Source organism: Lathyrus oleraceus, chromosome 5 (genome assembly GCF_024323335.1).
Source record: "Lathyrus oleraceus cultivar Zhongwan6 chromosome 5, CAAS_Psat_ZW6_1.0, whole genome shotgun sequence".
NCBI lineage: Eukaryota > Viridiplantae > Streptophyta > Magnoliopsida > Fabales > Fabaceae > Lathyrus > Lathyrus oleraceus.
Window position 1 is genome coordinate 162,649,512 of NC_066583.1, and position 18,099 is coordinate 162,667,610.

The following is an 18,099-nucleotide window of genomic DNA, read 5'->3' on the forward strand; positions in this document are numbered from 1 at the left end:
GAGGGAAATGAGAAAATATGAGAAGCATTTGAAAATATTACACAGCCAGGAATCGAATTCAGTCAACATTTGAAAAACGCGCGCTGGTCAAAACGACACCGTATTGCCTAAACCCTAGCGCGCCAAAACAATTCGTAGCTAACTCAAATTCTCGTAGCTAAACCGAAGCAAGGCCGTGGCAAATCTGGAAACGAAGAACATGCAAAGGTTGAAGATGAAGATCATGAAGATCTTCATCTGGATTTTCTAGAAAATAAAAAATGTGTCCAGAAATTAAAATCAACTACACTAAACGATTCCTCATGCAATGCACATTCAAGATCCATAATCATTTCAACATAAAACACCAAAACAAGCACGGATCGAAGAAATTAAAAGTTCATCATCAAAACTTCAATCTATCGTATCTCACTCAAAACAACACCAAAATTCATGATTCAAAGCTCAGCATAACCAACACACTTAGATCTACAACATCATGGCAAAGAAATTCAAAAATAAGAGAGTCGATTTGTAACCTCTTGAAGAGCAGAAGCTGGAATTGGCTTGGTTCAAGGCTTGAAATGATCAAAAGCTTCTCTATGATGCTTGTATAGAGGATTGGAGGAGAAATTGGAGCTCAATTGTGCACGAATCCATCAAAATTTGGAATCACCATGGATGCTTCCATCTTCGAGTATGCTTCAGTATGACACTGTTTGCTTCAATTCCACGTCCAAAATTACTCAACAACACCTCAGGATCAAGAATCAAGCAATGGAATGTGTTCTTGTTTGAAGATTTGCAAGAAAATTTTGAGAGAAAAAATTGATGAATTTGGATCTAGATCTGAAAAATGGTTGCTCCTTTTTTTGAAAACAGTTAGGTTTATGCTTATATATGCTCTACTAATCATTCTCTAATCAAGTTTAAACCAAATGAGGTGTATGTGCAAATTGGCTTTTCACCCTCATGCATGGAATGCATGTATGAACAGTGCACGAATTTTCTTTATTTTCACTTAAAATCCAATTTTGGAACCAATGGCAATAGCAAAATGTTCAAATAATGCACCAAATTTGAATTTTAACATTTCCCTCCAAAAAACCAATGAATTACCAAATGATCATGTGATGACAATTTATGTAATGTGATGTATGATTTGGAAATTAGAGGTCAAGAGAAGAATAATGCAAAAAGAGCCACCCATTTTGGAGCTTTGGTTGAAAAGTTATGTCCATTTGAAGTTCCATGCATAGTTTGCCATGTTTTGATCATATCTCTTCAACCACACATGAGAAATTGATGATCTTGGACTTTTTGGAAATGGGAGAGAAAGATCTACAACTTTCATGTTCAACAAAATTTCATTTGAAGCTTTCTTGATGATGTAATTTGAAGTTGAAGTTAAGCTAAAACCTTTCCATTTTTGGCAAATTCAAATTATAGGTCACTTTCTATTTTTGGAAAGTTTTGATTGACTTTAAAATCTTCAATGTGAGTGTTTGAAATGTCAAATGAGACTTGTTTGAACATGAATGAAGTATTTCCAATCACTTCCCACCTCCAAATCCACAGTTGACTTTGCAGTTGACTTTCTAGGTCTTCAGATGACTTGCAAATGTTCTGATGAGATTCAAACCTCTACCACTTGAGATTTTGCTTCAAAATAACATCCTAGCTCATATGAACTCTTGTGAATGATTGTGGGGTCCAAATCTCAAGAATGACCACCATCTACTGTTCAATGACTGCTTTTGATTGCCTTGACCTGTTAATGCTTCATCTGCAAGACAAAGGTTAGATGACATATTTTTGTACTTTTGGTTAGTGATAAAAAGAAAAGCAATGATATACAAATGCAATGAATGCTTGGTGATCAAGAACCACTCTCAAAAAGATGACCCACCCACAGGGAAGGAAGCAAGGTGTCCAATGATCCTTGAGGCAATGCAATGTTATGATGCGATGCCATGAGGGATCTTAGGGACAAAATTGGGGTCTTACACGGCGGAGTCCGAATGTTCATCCGAAGTATCCTTTGTAGATAGTTCCGCTGTATTGGCATATTCTCCTATACATGCCTCTTTGAGTCAGTTCGAGTCCTTCCATTGATTTATTTTCATGGAATCTCTCTCGTGTCTCAGCAAGTTCTAAGTCGTGACCTGCTCACACAATTTATCTCTTTTACTATCCCCATAAGAGTCCCAGAGTCTCTGTCCCATGGAGTGAATTACTCATATGAATTGTCAGTTTCTCCGGATTTCTTTTCTTCTTTGTGGACACATATCCCCACAGAGTATTACCTTTTTGCATACATACATCTGCATCATGAGGTCTCTTAGGGACCAAAATTCGTCTCTTTGTTATTATTTAAGCCCATTCTACCCCGTCGAGACGAATATTTTAACCTTCACTTCTCCGGCTAGAATGACCTTAAATAGGGGCATCTGTGAGACCTTAATTTTAACCCTAAGATCCCTCATGGCATCACAATATTGCATTTGCATAGCCTCAAGGATCATAAGCATCTTGGTTCCCTTTGCCTTTGGGTGGGACCTCTTGTGAGTGATTTGAGATCACCAAGCATGCTTGAATTGTATTATTGCTTTTCTCATTTTTTATTCACCAACCAAAAGCACAAAAATATGTCATGATATCTTTTGTTTGTAGCTTGAGCAGTCACAAGGTCTAAAGCTTCTAGGAGATCCTTTATGCAATGATATGGTCAAGAGAAGATGAAAGCAAGCATGGTAATGGTTCCCAAAGCTCTCATCCATCAAATATGCCTCCCAAGTATCTCAATTCATCATTTTTGATCAAAGCAAGTCAAGGGGTCTAAGGCTTGTTTCCCAAGGAAAACCCTAATTCATCTATTCATCAACTGTGCCTTGCTCATGAAGCAACCTCAACCCATGATCAAATACAATCAAGGGAAGTTCTTTAATTCACCATTTCATGCATATTTGAACTTATTTGAGTGTCCTCAATCATCCATTCATCAAGATATGAGTTGTGGACTTGAGAAGTTAATCAGTCAATTCATCTGACTATTTTGAAATGCATTGAGACCTAAATTTTTATGTGTTTGGCAAATTGAGATGACCCCAAGAGAAAAAATGTTCTTAAGGACAATATGAACAACTTTCATGTTCATCAAAATTTTATTTGAAGTTTGAATGGTCATCATCCATTCCAAGACATTATAGGTCATTTTGACTAAAACCCTAATTTTAGGTCAACTTCCCAAGGACATAACTCCTTCATTTTTCATGATTTTTGGGTTAGACTTAATGCATTGGAAATCTTATTGGGTCAAATTCAAATGTTATGTTGAGAAAAATTACAAAATCTCAAAATAAATACATGTGATAATGCAAAACATTATAGGTCACTTTGGACCAAATGCATTGAAATGTGAAAAAGTCCAACTTCAAGTGCCCATAACTTCTTCATCAAAAATATAAATGGTGCAAAATTTAAGTCCAAATTTATTTCCTTGAAAAGATCTACAACTTTAATGTTGAAGAGTTTTTCATTTGGAGCTTGCATCATTGAGACAGAAGGGCTTGAACATTGGCCAAATTTGGAAATTTCACACATGCATGTTTTGCACCCTACACTTCAAGCTTAAATTTCATTATTTTCTAAGGCCCAAATGAAGTTTTGATCAACATGACATTTGTTCCTTATAAGACAAGCTTTCCAACCATTACTCATAAGGTTGCATTTGGATTTTAGAAGCATCATTTTCGAAGAGATGAAGAATTATGTGCAATTTTGGAAACCATTTGAAAACTCCATGCACACTCATTTGCAATCATATCTGCACGTCCATTCCATCTAATTATGATATAAGCTTGCCATTCCAATCAGAATTGGGCCCTCCATGCGCCTGTACAGGCCCATGCATGAAGGCCCTCTTCTCCCATGCAATGCTTTGTTCATGCTTCTACATTGCCATTTGCTATATATAGGAGTGCTTAGCCTCTCATTTCTTCAACCTTAAGGCGCTCTACATGCTGTGCAACTGAAATCCCACACCCACACCAAAGGAACAATCTCAATTTTCTCTCAAATTTCAGATCTGAATTTTGATTTCCTCGATTGAAATTTCAGATCTAAAGTTCCTTAGCCTTCTTCTCCTTCATTCATAGATCATATTGCAAGCTTAAGCATCAAGAAATCGTGCGCTCAAACTCTCAATTTCAGAGGTTTACTTCAGATTTTGATTTCTTCGAATCTCATTATACATTGCTTGTTTCTTGTTATTATTGTGTTGTCTGAAGTCCTCTTCATAGAGGAAATCGTTCTGAGCTTGGAATTGTTGAAATCAAGCAAGTTCACTTGAACACCACAAAACTTCCATCTCTAATTTCTCTCAATCTAGAGATCTATAGTGGAATTGAGTGGCACAGGAGTGATGTACATCACTCCACCTTTCGTTTGGTACCTGGATCGCGCATTTTCATGCACATTTATTTCTCTGCAATTTCTGATCTCCGTCGGAGCTAGCCGGAGAAGACGGTGGCGCTGGCCACCGTTTGTTTGCCAGTTTTAATATGGGCCGTTGGATCATGCTTCCAGATCTAATCAGATCCATTGGATGTTATGACTTTCTTTTAATATTTGTGTTATTCAGTTGACCCTGGACTTTGGTGGACGCGCGCTTAAGGAACGTTTGATGTGCCAGCTCAATTAATGAGCCTGATCCAACGCCTCACGTTTTTCCTTATTTTTAAATTCTGATTTTAATTTCCATTCTATTTTTTAATTCCATTTCATTTTCTAAAATTCATATCTCTATCATTATTGGTCCAAAAATTATGGGACCAATTGCATTATTTCTCTTTTAATTTCTAGTTTCTAAAAATAATTTTTAATATTTTTTATTTTATCATTTGATACTTTTCATGAATTTTCTCTTTTTTGGTTATTTTTAATTCATTTTAAATAGTTTTTGAAATCCAAAAAATACAAAAATATTTTCTCAACTTCTTTGAATGATGATAGATCTATGAAAAATATTCTCATCAATTTGTTAATTGATTTGAGATTTATTTGAGATTTTAGTTCAATTAGGTTATTTTTATGCATTTTTAATTGATTAAAAATAGTTTCTGACTTTAAAAAATGCTGAAATTTTTTGTCAAACTTTGTTTGACCTTGTTGAACTTGGGATAATTCACTTGGACTTTTCAAAGTTGATTTGAAGTGAATTTGAAGTTTGACCTTTCTTTATTATTTTAATTCAAGTTTTATTTTTAAATATTAAAAATGCCAAAAATATTTTTTTTTGTTTCTTGACATCTAATTCTCATTTTGCTTCTGTTTTCTATTATTTGACCTTGATCTTCTCTATCTTTGGTCAATGCTTGTTAATTGATACATACCATTTCCATTAATGCACTTTAATTCTTCATTTCTTTCTTCTTCTTCTCCTTCCTCTTTTTCTTTTTGATCAATGAGTTAAAGATTGGTGGTTAGCATTGATACATGAAGGTTTAATCTTCCTTGATTCAAATCTAATTCATCTTGATCATGGATCAAGTGAATGGCTTTGCATTAAGGATAGATTGCTTCCTAAATCATGCAAAGGACCTAAATCAATACAAGATCATTTCTATCTTCTTTTTGGCATGGCAAGTTGTTGGAGTTTGATTCACTAATCAAGACCTCTAACTTGTGTTGTTGCCTACATTATTATTGACCGACCTCAGATAGTTGTGACTTCTACATAAGTCCAATTACGATTGCTTAACATAGCGCTAAATTTGCCTTATGGCACACTTACTACTAACACTAACCATTAACCATTAACATTTAATTTTTGCTCTTTACATTTATGCAATTTACTATTCTTGTACATATTATTAATTTGCTTTTCCCTTTGCTCACTTGAGCACATGTTTATGTTAATGCAATTTTCCTTTTGCTCATTTGAGCACATAATTGTGTATATATTATTTCGCTTGTGTTTTGTTTTGATTGTTGTGGACCAAATGCAAAGAAATGGACAAAATGGACTTAGTTTCTAGGACATTCCCTATGCAAAATTGAAGTAAAAGGACCCTAATGTTGAAGATGGATTAGAAGGGCCAAACCTCTAAACTCACTCTTGTCTATTCTTGATTTGCTTCACAAGACTCTTTGATTTGTGTGTGCTTTTGTGTTAGGGAATCCTATGAGAACTCAACTTGAAGAATCATTGACATGTTCATCAAAAGTGAAAGATACAAGAGTCATTGGGGATCTTCTAAGAAGCTTGTTTGATTATGTTGATTGCTTGAGCTTATACTTATCTTGCTTGCATATTCCAAAGGATGGGAGCTACTTGGATCATCAATATGATCTCAAGAGAGGAACTCCATTTGTGGTCTTGTTTCTTATCCCTCATCTCTTGTATGATTAGGACTTTATCCAGTCTTCTTCTTCCCTCCACTCTAACCCAAGCCAAAACTTTTGTGCAAACATTTAACACTTCTTTTCAAACATTAGAAACCTAAGCTTCATGCTTTTGATTTTTCAAGCTTTCTTTTCATAACACTTATTTTGAATTGAGCTTCTAAGTCAACTTTGACCACATTTTGTACATACTTTTCATTGGTAAATATAACCCATTCAAATGCCTTTTGTGGTTTCAATGGCCACTTTCTTAATCAAAGTTTTCTGTAACCTTTAGCTATTAGGTTTGAGTTATCCTTGAGGTAGATGTAATACTCACCTATATCCTTAGTGATGGACAATGAGTCTTCCATGCTTATTATAGGGTTAACCCCTCACTAGCATGTTGAAGCTATCCTCACATGGTGGATTTGTGGTTTTAGGTTGAGTTTTCTCCCTTGGATAACAAAAGACCTTAAGGATTTTGGACCAATCAACTCACCAACTCATTTTGAGATTTTTACCCCGAACTACGAGGTTTTGATCCTAATCTTTTTTTAAGATGGTACGTAGGCAATGGGTTTATCCATCCAAACACAAAATGTAAATAACTTGTATATTCTCTTCTCATCTCTTCAATAATGTTTGCACAAACAAATTTTCACAAAATACCAACCTTACAACAAATGTGAAAAGGGCTCCCTAGGAGTACCTAGGATGTTTTGGGTGCTTAAAACCTTCCCATTGCATAACCAACCCCTTACCCAGATCTCTGACATTTTTACTAGTTTTTGATTCGATAAAACTTTTAGGTTTTTGTTCGCTTTCTAACCATTCCTTTGGATAAATAGAAGTGCGGTGGCGACTCGACTTGTATGGTTTACCTTGGATTTAGTCAATATCTCTAATGGTAACAAATACCCCGCTACAACAGCTGATTCAAAAAGAACTCTTTCTGTACCAGCAGACCAACCCATTCCTGAACCTTCTGAACATGAACTCACCTTACCCACCCTTAATTAGGCATTAGCTGAATTCTCGGAAAGTTCAGCTTCTAGGTTCAAGAAGCTCTCTAATGAATCCAACACCAGTGAGAATCCTTCTGAAGTAAGGATTAACTGGAATAGATTCATCAGCTAGATGACTTCTGAGATCTTCAAGATGAAGGGCCTCTCTGAACAAGTCAGAAATGACTTTATTAGAGGTGTCGAGGAAAGGCTAGAAGCTCGGTTGGAGAAGGAAGTGGCTGAAAAAGCTAAAAGGGAAGCAACTCAGAAAGCTGCCAAGGAGGCTGCTGAGAAAGCACCTGCAGAAGTTGCAGCCGAAGAGAAAGCTAAGCAAGAAGCAGAAGCTATAATGGCCGAAGAAGATGCTCAGAAGGCTGCATATGAGAAAACTGTTGAGGTTGCTCTGACTTAGGGAGAGTCATCAACAGCTGATCTTTCCTCTATGGTCATCAAAACTCTGGAAGAGTTACAGAAGAAACAACAATTGGTCAGAGCCAGACTCGACAAACAAGATCAGGTCAACACCAGCATTCAGAACCTGCTAGGTGAGCTACTTCAGAGGATGCCTCTTCGACCTAAACCTTAGACACTTTAGGATTTCTCTGTAATATTTTTCTAAGTGTTTTTAATTCTAAGGCTTAGTTTCTGCTCCTTTCTCGCTGTACTCTCTAAAGTTTTTCTTCTAATCAATGAATTTCTAGCTTGTTTACTTTTTGAGTCTGACAAAAAGGGGGAGAATTAGATAGAAGTCTTTTGATGAATTATTTTTTTTTAAATCGCAGAAATGCACTACTTACATTCTGATATAAAATTATTGCATAGTTCAAAGTAAACTCTCAGGACCTATCTGAATCAAGGGAAACTGAATTCTTATATGAGAAATTACTAAATAAAATCAAGCAACCTAAGAAGATATGGTAAGAAATTCTCTACCCTAGAAACCCATATCTGATACTAAACATCTTTAAAAAAAATTAAATATCAGACTTAAGGGGAGATTGCTAATCTCAGGGGGAGTCACTTTTCTATCTGACTCTGGTCATTTTCAGTTTAGTATCTCTGAAAGTACTTATTGTTTCATCAAAATCCTAAGTTTTGTCATCATCGAAAAGGGGAGATTGTTAGAACAAGATTTTGATTCTACAATATATCTCTAAGTTTTGATGATAACAAAGAATGAAACAATTTGCTACCCTAACAATTTTCTTAATTGTGAAGGATTCTAAGTTAAAATGACTCTGATAAGTCACCTTCTGATTATTAAGAAACAATTGTATGGCATCTGAATTAGTCTAGAAGCACTGGCCCAACACAGAGAAATCACATCTGACTCTGAGCAGAATGCATCTAAGGAGCAATCACCTAAAGAATCTGGCTCTGAAGTTTAAGCTCTGATGATCTGATTCTAAAAACTCTATTTGAAGACTCTGCTAGAGATATCTGAAGACTCTAACTCTGAAGACTCTGATCATGCTCACCTCACTCTGACACATGCTTAGAAACACGCCATCAGATGTCACCTGGTCATAAACTTAAGCTTGACACATTCAAATTGTAGTACACTCCTTTTAAGGAAACATTTCATTATGCTCTGAGTCTGCTATGGAAAGGACAATAAATTTAATACATTTATCTCCTACAGCTGGCACGAAATATTTATTGATTTCCCCCCAACGGTATTATCTCAAGTGCTATATAAGGGCCTCTTAGACAACTTTGATTACATAACATTGTCATACAACTTTCTCACCACTCTTACGAAGAGCAACTCATTGCATACAATATTACTTCTTCACCATTATTGTTGTAAGAAATAGTTTCCATACAAGAGTTGTTGCTCAATATTATGAGGTTATCTTTCATTGTTTTTAAATTGTGTCTATACTGCTTATCTAGAAGCATCTAGCAAAACACTTTGTAATTCTTGTAATTGATTTTGATTCCTCAAGTTTCTTGTTTAGGTCTGTAGACTTGAGAGGGCTAAGAGGTTGTTGAACTCTTAGGCGCACTTTGTAATCTGTTGAGATTAGTGGATTAAGTCCTTGTTGAAGGCGAAATCACCTTGGCCGGGTGGACTGGAGTTGATTTGAATTTCAAGAGAACCAGGATAAGTAGTTTGTGTTGTTATTATTTATTTTGTATGTGTGTTGTTGCAAAAGTATTTTAATTCCTTTGAAAATAATTCAAACCCCCCTTTCTTGTTTTTCTCTACCTTCAACTACAAAGAGCATCAAGAAAGAGTATATGTTTGATCATGAAATTCTGATGTGTGCAAGATTTCAAGAAAACTCCAAGGAAAGTTCTCTAGCTCAAACTAAGAGTATCTTGAGGTATGTCAATGGGATATATAACTATGGTATACTTTATTCACAAGACACCAACTTAATTCATGTTGAATATTGTGATGTTGATTAGGCTAGAAGTGTAGATGAAAGAAAGAACACATCAGATGGGTGCCTCCTTATTATGAATAACTATTTATCCTGGTTCATTGAGAAGCAAAATTGTGTCTAATTATCAACAGATGAGGTTGAAACCTGAATGTAAAGATAAGTTGTACACAACTATTATGGATAAAGCATATCTTGAAGGAGTACAATCTGAAAAAAGAATTCATGACACTATTTTATGACAATTTGAGCAAGGTTCAAACTAAAATAACTCCTCATTAAGATGAAAAAGCTGATGTCATTGGCCTTGAGGAAGAGAAAAGTTTTACGAACATGTCGGGAAAAACTGTGCTACATGTTGAAGAAGAAGGAAGTCCTTGTGATACTAATATGTTTATTCATCCTAAAACAATCAGATTAAAACCCATAATATTAGTTGATTACCTTCCTTTTGCCAACTTAATCAGGGAGAATACTGTGAGTAACAACAAGTTCAATGAATATGTTACTAAGGATGTTGATCTTTGTAACATGTCGCTCATTTATAAGGATATTGTATTGAATTAGAAATATCTAGCCCTTGATAGGATGTTGTCAAGAGAAGATTTGAAATTTGCAGTGATAGTTGTGATAAGCTTGTCAAAGAGCCTAGAAAGGTACATGATAGAGTAAAGGTTGTGAAACCTTCATCTTCTACTCTAGATTGATTAGATAGAAGTAAGGTTCCCTCAAGTGACAAGTATATTAAAATAAGTTTATGCAAATGAGGTCGCATGCAATATTGAAAACTGGATCTTGTTGGAGGTGATTTAGGCTAAGGAAATTAGTATTTCTCATGGGGTGCAGAGGATCGGTCATAGGCCAACTGCTGGGATAGATGTATCAGACATTGAGTCATACATTTGTGGATTAGTATATGAATCTAATAATAATGAGTGCCCTTGGTATTTGTGTCTGCTGGAAAGTCGTGTAAACATAGAAAATCAGTTTCTCTCATTTAATCACTCAAAGTTGATTTTAATTTATTCATGACTTCCTTTTGTATGAATCATCTGGATGAGTAGAAATGTGGGATCTCGTTCTTATCTTGTTCCTATCTTTAAAGGTATAACTTTATCTCATAATGACTCAAAAGAAAAGTTCCACCTTCAAGGAAATCAATATCAGGAAGGGTATTGAGAGGTTTATGGAGGCTGAGAGAAATAAGTCAAGAGGAGATGATCATGTTTCGTTTGCATCTTCAGTTGGTGGATCATCAGGTGGAACATTTATGGATGGAAAGATATCAACACCTAAGGTGAAGACGGTAAGAATAATCCTGCACTAGAGAGTGATCCAGATAAATATTGGGGTTCCTTCTTAAACCTTAGAACCGGGTGATGTGGAGGCTTCCAAGTAATCCTTTTGTTATTTGATGGATCTTTAATATTTCCTTAACTTTTTGGATCTATCTTGACTTGCTAGCCTAAAGGGATGTTTTTAAATAAGTATCATAATGCTCAAGCACTGTGTAAATTAAAATAATTGTTGTTCTACTCATGTTTTTGGCTGTTTATGTGCTAACATACTAACCCTTTGCATGACTGACTTTTGAGTGATATTGTGGTATATTAACCCTTTGCCAAGTTATGGAAAAAAGGGGGAGTATTATGGTGTTTCTAAGGTAACACATGCATTTTTTTTAGTATTAACCATCTCTTATAAAGTGATAATGTTATGCCCATATGCTACAACATCGGGCAAGACATCCGACCCTTTCTGATGTGAGATTTTTACTTAGTAGATTTTTGCATATCTTGTTATTAACTACTAACTATTTGTGTTATGCATGACTAAGTATGTGAATTATTGCTTGCTAATAACTTTTAGTTTGTAGGATTGTATGCTAGTAACTATGAGATGACCGAGTGGCATGCATGACTAAATTGTGAATGATTGCATGTCTATCTGATGGACTCTAAACCATTGTTTTATGTGGCATTTGTGATGAATTCTACTTATTTTCCACTATTGAGCTTATCTATGATATTTGGAAGACTTCTGATGATTGTATGCTCTAAAGATTGTCACTTGTTCTAGTATAAATAAGTTATATTTCTTGAATATTTGTTTTACCACAATTTTCTAAAGCGGGATGTTCCTGTTGGACTTGCTGCAATTTCCAAAACAACAACAATGTAGAAATGCTAAAAGTGTTTAAGATTAATCTAGCTTGCTTAAGCTGTATGGAGGTGCATAAAGGACACATCCTAGACACGATGTCATAGCATGTGGGTACGGCATTTGGGTCGTGCGCAATAGGTTATTGCTGTTGCATTTTGGAAGTCTTTTTGGTCAAAGATTGGATCAAATTTTATTGCTAATTGACTTAGAAATATGATTAGGTGATTTGTTTGACACATGGACGGAGATTGATTCATATTTAAATGAAGATTTAAATTTCAATTTAAATTTTAAAAAAAATCATATCTTGTTGGAGATGTTTATGGAACAAACTATATCCAACAGATTCTGCATTAGTTTTGGACGAAATTATAGCTATTATCCAAGGAGAAACTCCCGGAGTTATTGTAAGACCCCAATTTTGACCATAAGATCCCTCATGCAATTCCATCATATGCATTAGCATTGGGATCATGCCTTGGTATCCTCCTTACCCCTCTTTCATTGGATTTGTTTTGGGAGATATCACCAAGCACTATGTGATTGTATCATACTTGTATTTTATAATTTCACTAACCAAAATACCAAAAATATGTCTTTGCATTTGCTTAACTCTTTTGTAGGTAGGGCATGATCTCCATTGATCTATCAAGTCCATATCTAGGGTTTGAGACCCTCATGAACAAAGAGCACAACCATGGATTGATTCAAGGATGGTCATGAACATCATATATGAGTCCCAATGATCTCTACATGTTATATTAATCAAGCATTCTTCAATATTTTGAGGGTGATTTGCATTGGAAACCCTAGTTTGACTGAGTATCTTGAGTAACTTCTCCAACAAGCTATCTCATCAATTGATCAAATTTCTAAAGGAACACTTCAAAATTCATCATCTTATGCATATATGATCTACCATGAGCCTAGAAAGTAAATAGAATTGAAGGTTAGCAAGTTGGTTGATGGTGGTTGGCCAGATGAATTGATCTAATCAAAACTAGGTCTCCCTAGACCCTATCTTCTACAATTTTCACCATATGAAAATGATTCCAAGAGAAAACTTACTCCAAATGACATTCCAAACAACTTTCTTGTTGAGACCTAGAGCTAGTTTGGCTTGGAAAATCATTTTCTATGTTGAAACATTATAGGAGTGAGAGCTGATTCAACTTATATGAGCATGTGATATGAGGTTACATTATAGGGCACTTTTGACCTATACCATTGATCAAGTGATTTTTCCAAACTTCAAAAATGCATAACTCTATCATCTCAAATCCAAATGACATAAAATTGGTGACCATTTTGAAGGTATTTGAGAGAGATACAACTTTGATGAAGACACGTTTCTCATTTGAAGCTCACATAAAAAGTTAAGGAAGGTGGAATATTGAGACATATGGCTTGACACTTAGAAACATTTTTAATATGTTAAAATTTCCAAACTTCCACCTCCAAATTCTTCAAGTTACAAGCTCCAAACTGAAAAGTGTTGAACATGAAAGTTGTTCCTCTTGATCTAACCTTTCCAAAAAGCCCAAATTCATCCATTTTGGACAAGAAATGAATAGGTTGCGCATGGCTTGAACATGGTATCATCATTTGGCAAGATTGAACTTCAAACATCCATGCATAATTGCCTAGCATCCCAACATGACTTCAACCTTGCTTACACTCAATTATGGATCAGATAGAGTGATTTCATGGGCCTGCACACGCCCATGCACTCATGCATCACACATTGCTAATTTTGGATGTTCATTTCAAGTGTGCAAATATCAACTGAATTAGCTATAAATAGAGCTCCATATGCTCAGAATTTCACACACATTCGTGCCAGCTTTGATCCCAAACCTCTAACCCTCACATTCCAAAGGATAATCCTGAGAACTTCACAATTGAGTTTGAATTCTCACTGTTTTGAGATTCAAAACTCCAGGGATCCAAGACCTTTTGAGCATTCAATTCTTCTTCTGCAAGCATTTGGAGTGAGATCAAGCATAAGCTAAGGCAAGAATAGCTGAATCCAGACCAACATTGAAGGTATTTTCCAGAAATTTTAATCTCTTGATTCTCTCTAAATCTTGCTCAATTCTCTTGATTCCTTGGTTGTCTGAAGTCCTACCAATGTAGGAAAGAAGATTGAGTTGCATTGAGGCTAAATCGAAGCAACTCAATTCATGTACCTCAAATTTCAACTCCATGTATCTCTCAATATACTTGGAGTTAGGATAAATTGAGGTCAGATTCATTTTAATTTTGGTGATGGTTATGACTGAACCAGTCCGACAAGTCTCGCCTGAAAAGGAGACTGGAGTTGTAGCTCCGGTGATGAGTTGGCGTGTTCAAAGCCACATGATCCTTTTGAAATGAAATAATCTCGTGTTTGGTTTGAATTACCTTTCCTGTGGCGCGCTGACTCAGGCGTATCGCGGATTGGGCGCTTGTGACCACTTGATCTGCCACCTCAATTAATGAGGGAGATCAAGTGGTCCACGTTTTTTCTGATCATTTAATTTTCATTTTTATCCTTTTATTTTTATTAATTCATATTAATTTTAATATTGATCCAAAAAATATGAGAGTTTCACCAAAAAATTTCAAATAATTTCCTCTTTCAGATTCTGAATTAAAATTATTTTTTGGATCACTATTAATATTTTCCATGATTTAATTGATTTTTCATTTGTTTTTAATTCTTTAAAAATACTTTTGAATTTCAAAAAATTATGAAATTTTTTCTCCAAGGTCCTTTGACCTTGTTTAACCAATGATAAATCTCATGGCCATTTCTTTGGTATTTTGATGAGGTTTTAGGAATTGGACAAACCATATTTAATTTAAAAGCCTTATTTTAGTATTTCTAATTTGATTAAATTCCAAATAATTTTGTTGACCAATTGTGATGACTTGTTGGTGTTTGACTATTGTTGTTGGGCGTTGGTCAAGGTTGATTTGACTTTGTCAAATTAATATCATTGGATTTATGGGATTAATGGAATGTACATTCCATCTCCCAAAATGAATGAATGATATTAATTTGGTAAAAGTCCTCCTTTGACCAATTTTTGTTTTAATCCATTCCCCTCCCACTTCATCTTATTCCCCTTCTCCATTCCTTCATTCCATTTGGCCTATGATATCTCAAAATCCTAAGGCTAGTTGATTGAAAAAATTAACATGAGTGTGGATGAGATTAGGCCACACCTTTTGCATATTCTTTTTGTGTGTGGTATGTTTCATGAGTATAGTTCATAATATTATGTCTCTAACATGCATTAACACCAAAATTCTATTGCCCGATCTCAAATAGTTGTGACTTCTACATAAGTCCAATTACGATTGCTTAACATAGCACTAAATTTGTGACACAAAAGGCATAGCATTCTAGTTAATGAGATTGTAAGTCTCCCCTCTTTCATGGTATTGTGTGGAAACTTGGCCTTTTTTCCTTCCATTGGAAGATGTCTTGGTTCAAGGATCCATGCTTGTGATAAGTGGGTTGAGTGTTCTCCAAAGAATGTCTTAAAATGAAAAGCAAAAGCAAAAACAATACTAACTTCTAACCTATTAGCTACTAACTTTTAATTTCAAGCCCTTTACTTTAATGCCATTTAATTCTAGCTTTTATACATTTGCCATTGTTCATATCATTCTAATTGTTTATATTAATGCAATTTTCACTTTGTCCATTTGGACCATATTGTGTGATATATTTTGTTTGTGTATACTTTGTTTGTTTGTGTGGTCTTTGACCATTAATGTACATAATAACAACGAAAACCTTAAAAAACTTTTGTGTGGACCGTTGGCTTGATCATGGACAAATGGACTTAGAACTTAGGCAACATTCCTATGCTAAAGGACTTGGCCAATTCCAACTTATTGAGAAACCAAGTGCTTGCAATTTGAAACTTCATCTGATACATCATTCAAGATCTCTCTAAGTTCATCTGTAACATGATCATTGAATGGGCTACTTTGAGGAAGATCATGGAGTGGATAAGCTTGGATGTGGCCATCTTTATTTGATGCCTTACTCTTCAAGGTAATATAATTGTGCATTTGTGTGTTGCTTGATTCTAAAAGTCCAAGGGAATTCTGGGTTTCTGTTGACATTTTTGTCTATTGGATTGCTACCCATCTGGTCAGATCTTTTCAACTCTAAACTTTTAATTGTGTACATAGGATAATCTCTTCATCTTCTCCCCATTTCTTTAATTTCAAAATCTCTCCCTCCCTTTTCAAAATCTTCTTTGATTGAACTTATTTTATTCTAAACTTTGACCACTTTTGCAAAAAAGATAGAAACTTTGGCCTTATGCCATTGCATTTTCAAACTTCTTTTCTTAAATAAAACCTGTAAATAAACTTAACTATACTTGACTTACACTTTCAAAAAGCCAAAAAAGAACTAACTCATTAAAACCATTTTTAGGCCTTTGTGCCTTTCAAACTTAATCTTGTTAAAAGCAATGCATCCACTTTGAAATTTGTATCACGAACTACTAGGTTTTGATCCCTCATTTTTATGTTGGTACGTAGGCACAAGACCGAAGGTCTTGTCAAACACAAAAATATAATCAATGAATTCTTTTCTCATCCCCCCATTCTATTTGTTTGTAAACATCACTTTATACCAATTACATATGCACACAAAAAGGGCTCCCTAGGAGTACCTAGGACACTTTGGGTGCTAACACCTTCCCTCTGTGTAACCAACCCCCTTACCTGTAATCTCTGACTTTTTATTAGTTTTGATTTGAAAACTTCTTACTTATGGGTTTTGTTCGTACTTTTTTCCTTTTCCCTTGGAAACAATAAAAGCGTGGTGGCGACTCTTGTTATTTGATCTCTAGCTTATCCATAGCTTGATGATCACGAATTTACCGCTACAGTTATTATGCTATATAAAGAGCTCAAACTTACATTGGAAAGCAAGCATTCACATTGAAAATTTTATAGTTCTAGGATTTACAAGAGTCCTTGTTATTTTATGTACATCACGCTATGTTTCACTAACTTGGCATTGTTATAGGTTTGTCTAGTTGAGTTGTATATGTAACATTTTTATGTACACCTCTATGTTTCAGTAACTTGGCATATAATATTTATCTAGTTGAGTTGTATATTCAACTTATTTATGTACACCTCTATGTTTCAGTAATTTGGCCTATAAGGTCTGTCTAGTTTAGTGGTGAATCACCAATCACTAGGGTTTAGTGATTGAGAGAAAGTGAGTAGGGTTATCATATTTATGGAGAGTCTTAAATAGAAAGTAATTAGGTAGTTGTAAGAAGAGGAATTTAAAAACATAATATTTTTTATTGCTTGTAATACTAATTATACTAAGTTACTAATAGTGAATTTCCTTCCTTGGCTTGGAAGCCAGCCCTTTAAATGTAGGTATTGTTTGCATCGAACTGGATTACCAATTGTTATGTTCTATATTGCTTTTATTCTCCATCATCTAGTACAACTTAAGTTGCATTATTTATGGTGAATCTAGTTCAACTTGTCAAGATATGTTGTCTAGGACACCGTGTTCGACATTGTCCCCTGAGGAACAAAATTTCAATTCGCATCAGAGTAAACACCCTAGCCTATTGGGTGAGCTCCAAAGAAGATATATTATGTTCAAGATGGAGATTTTAAATGAAGGGGGAGTTATTTATCAACCTAATATTTTTTTTGGTGCTAAGATTCCTCTAATACTATTTTAAATTATGAAGATTGTCGTGTTCAAGAAAAATATGCTTATGAAGAGAATCCCATACTTACTAAGAAGGTCAACAAAGTCTTAAGACGACTTGACATGAGATATATTAAGAATGTCCCCACCATTGTTAAGATCATTTAGCATAAAGAGTAGGATGGTGAAAGAAAAAATATAAACTATTCCTATAAGTGGAAAGATATCCAATGTCTAAATTGTAAATACTTCGGTCATATTCAATCTAAATGCTCAAGTGTTCGTAGGGAACAAAGAAGAATCTTCAATGACACGATTGATGAAATATGTGAAGATGATTAGGGTAACAATGGTATTTCTTTCAAACATATTCATATGGGTGAGCAATCAAATTCAAAGAAAAGGTTTTTTACTCATATTTAGAACCAAAAATAAGAATATCAAGTAACATGTATCAACATCGGGTCAAGCATGATTACCA

General features: G+C 34.8%; 1 protein-coding gene across 1 annotated transcript; it reads left to right on the forward strand.

Annotated features, from left to right (window-relative positions):
* The first annotated feature begins 7,503 nt into the window (after positions 1-7,503).
* LOC127079428 (uncharacterized) lies at positions 7,504-8,758 on the forward strand. Its single transcript, XM_051019810.1, has 3 exons — positions 7,504-7,767; positions 8,193-8,287; positions 8,662-8,758. The coding sequence occupies exons 1-3, from the start codon at positions 7,504-7,506 to the stop codon at positions 8,756-8,758; spliced, it is 456 nt and encodes a 151-aa protein (XP_050875767.1).
* The last annotated feature ends 9,341 nt before the right edge of the window (positions 8,759-18,099 follow it).

Coding starts and splice junctions, on each gene's coding strand:
- LOC127079428 (XM_051019810.1), top strand. CDS start 7,504: ATGACTTCTGAGATCTTCAAGATGAAGGGCCTCTCTGAACAAGTCAGA. Junction 7,768..8,192: donor CATATGAGAAAACTGTTGAG/GTTGCTCTGACT, acceptor ATTATTGCATAG/TTCAAAGTAAACTCTCAGGA. Junction 8,288..8,661: donor AAGCAACCTAAGAAGATATG/GTAAGAAATTCT, acceptor CATCTGAATTAG/TCTAGAAGCACTGGCCCAAC.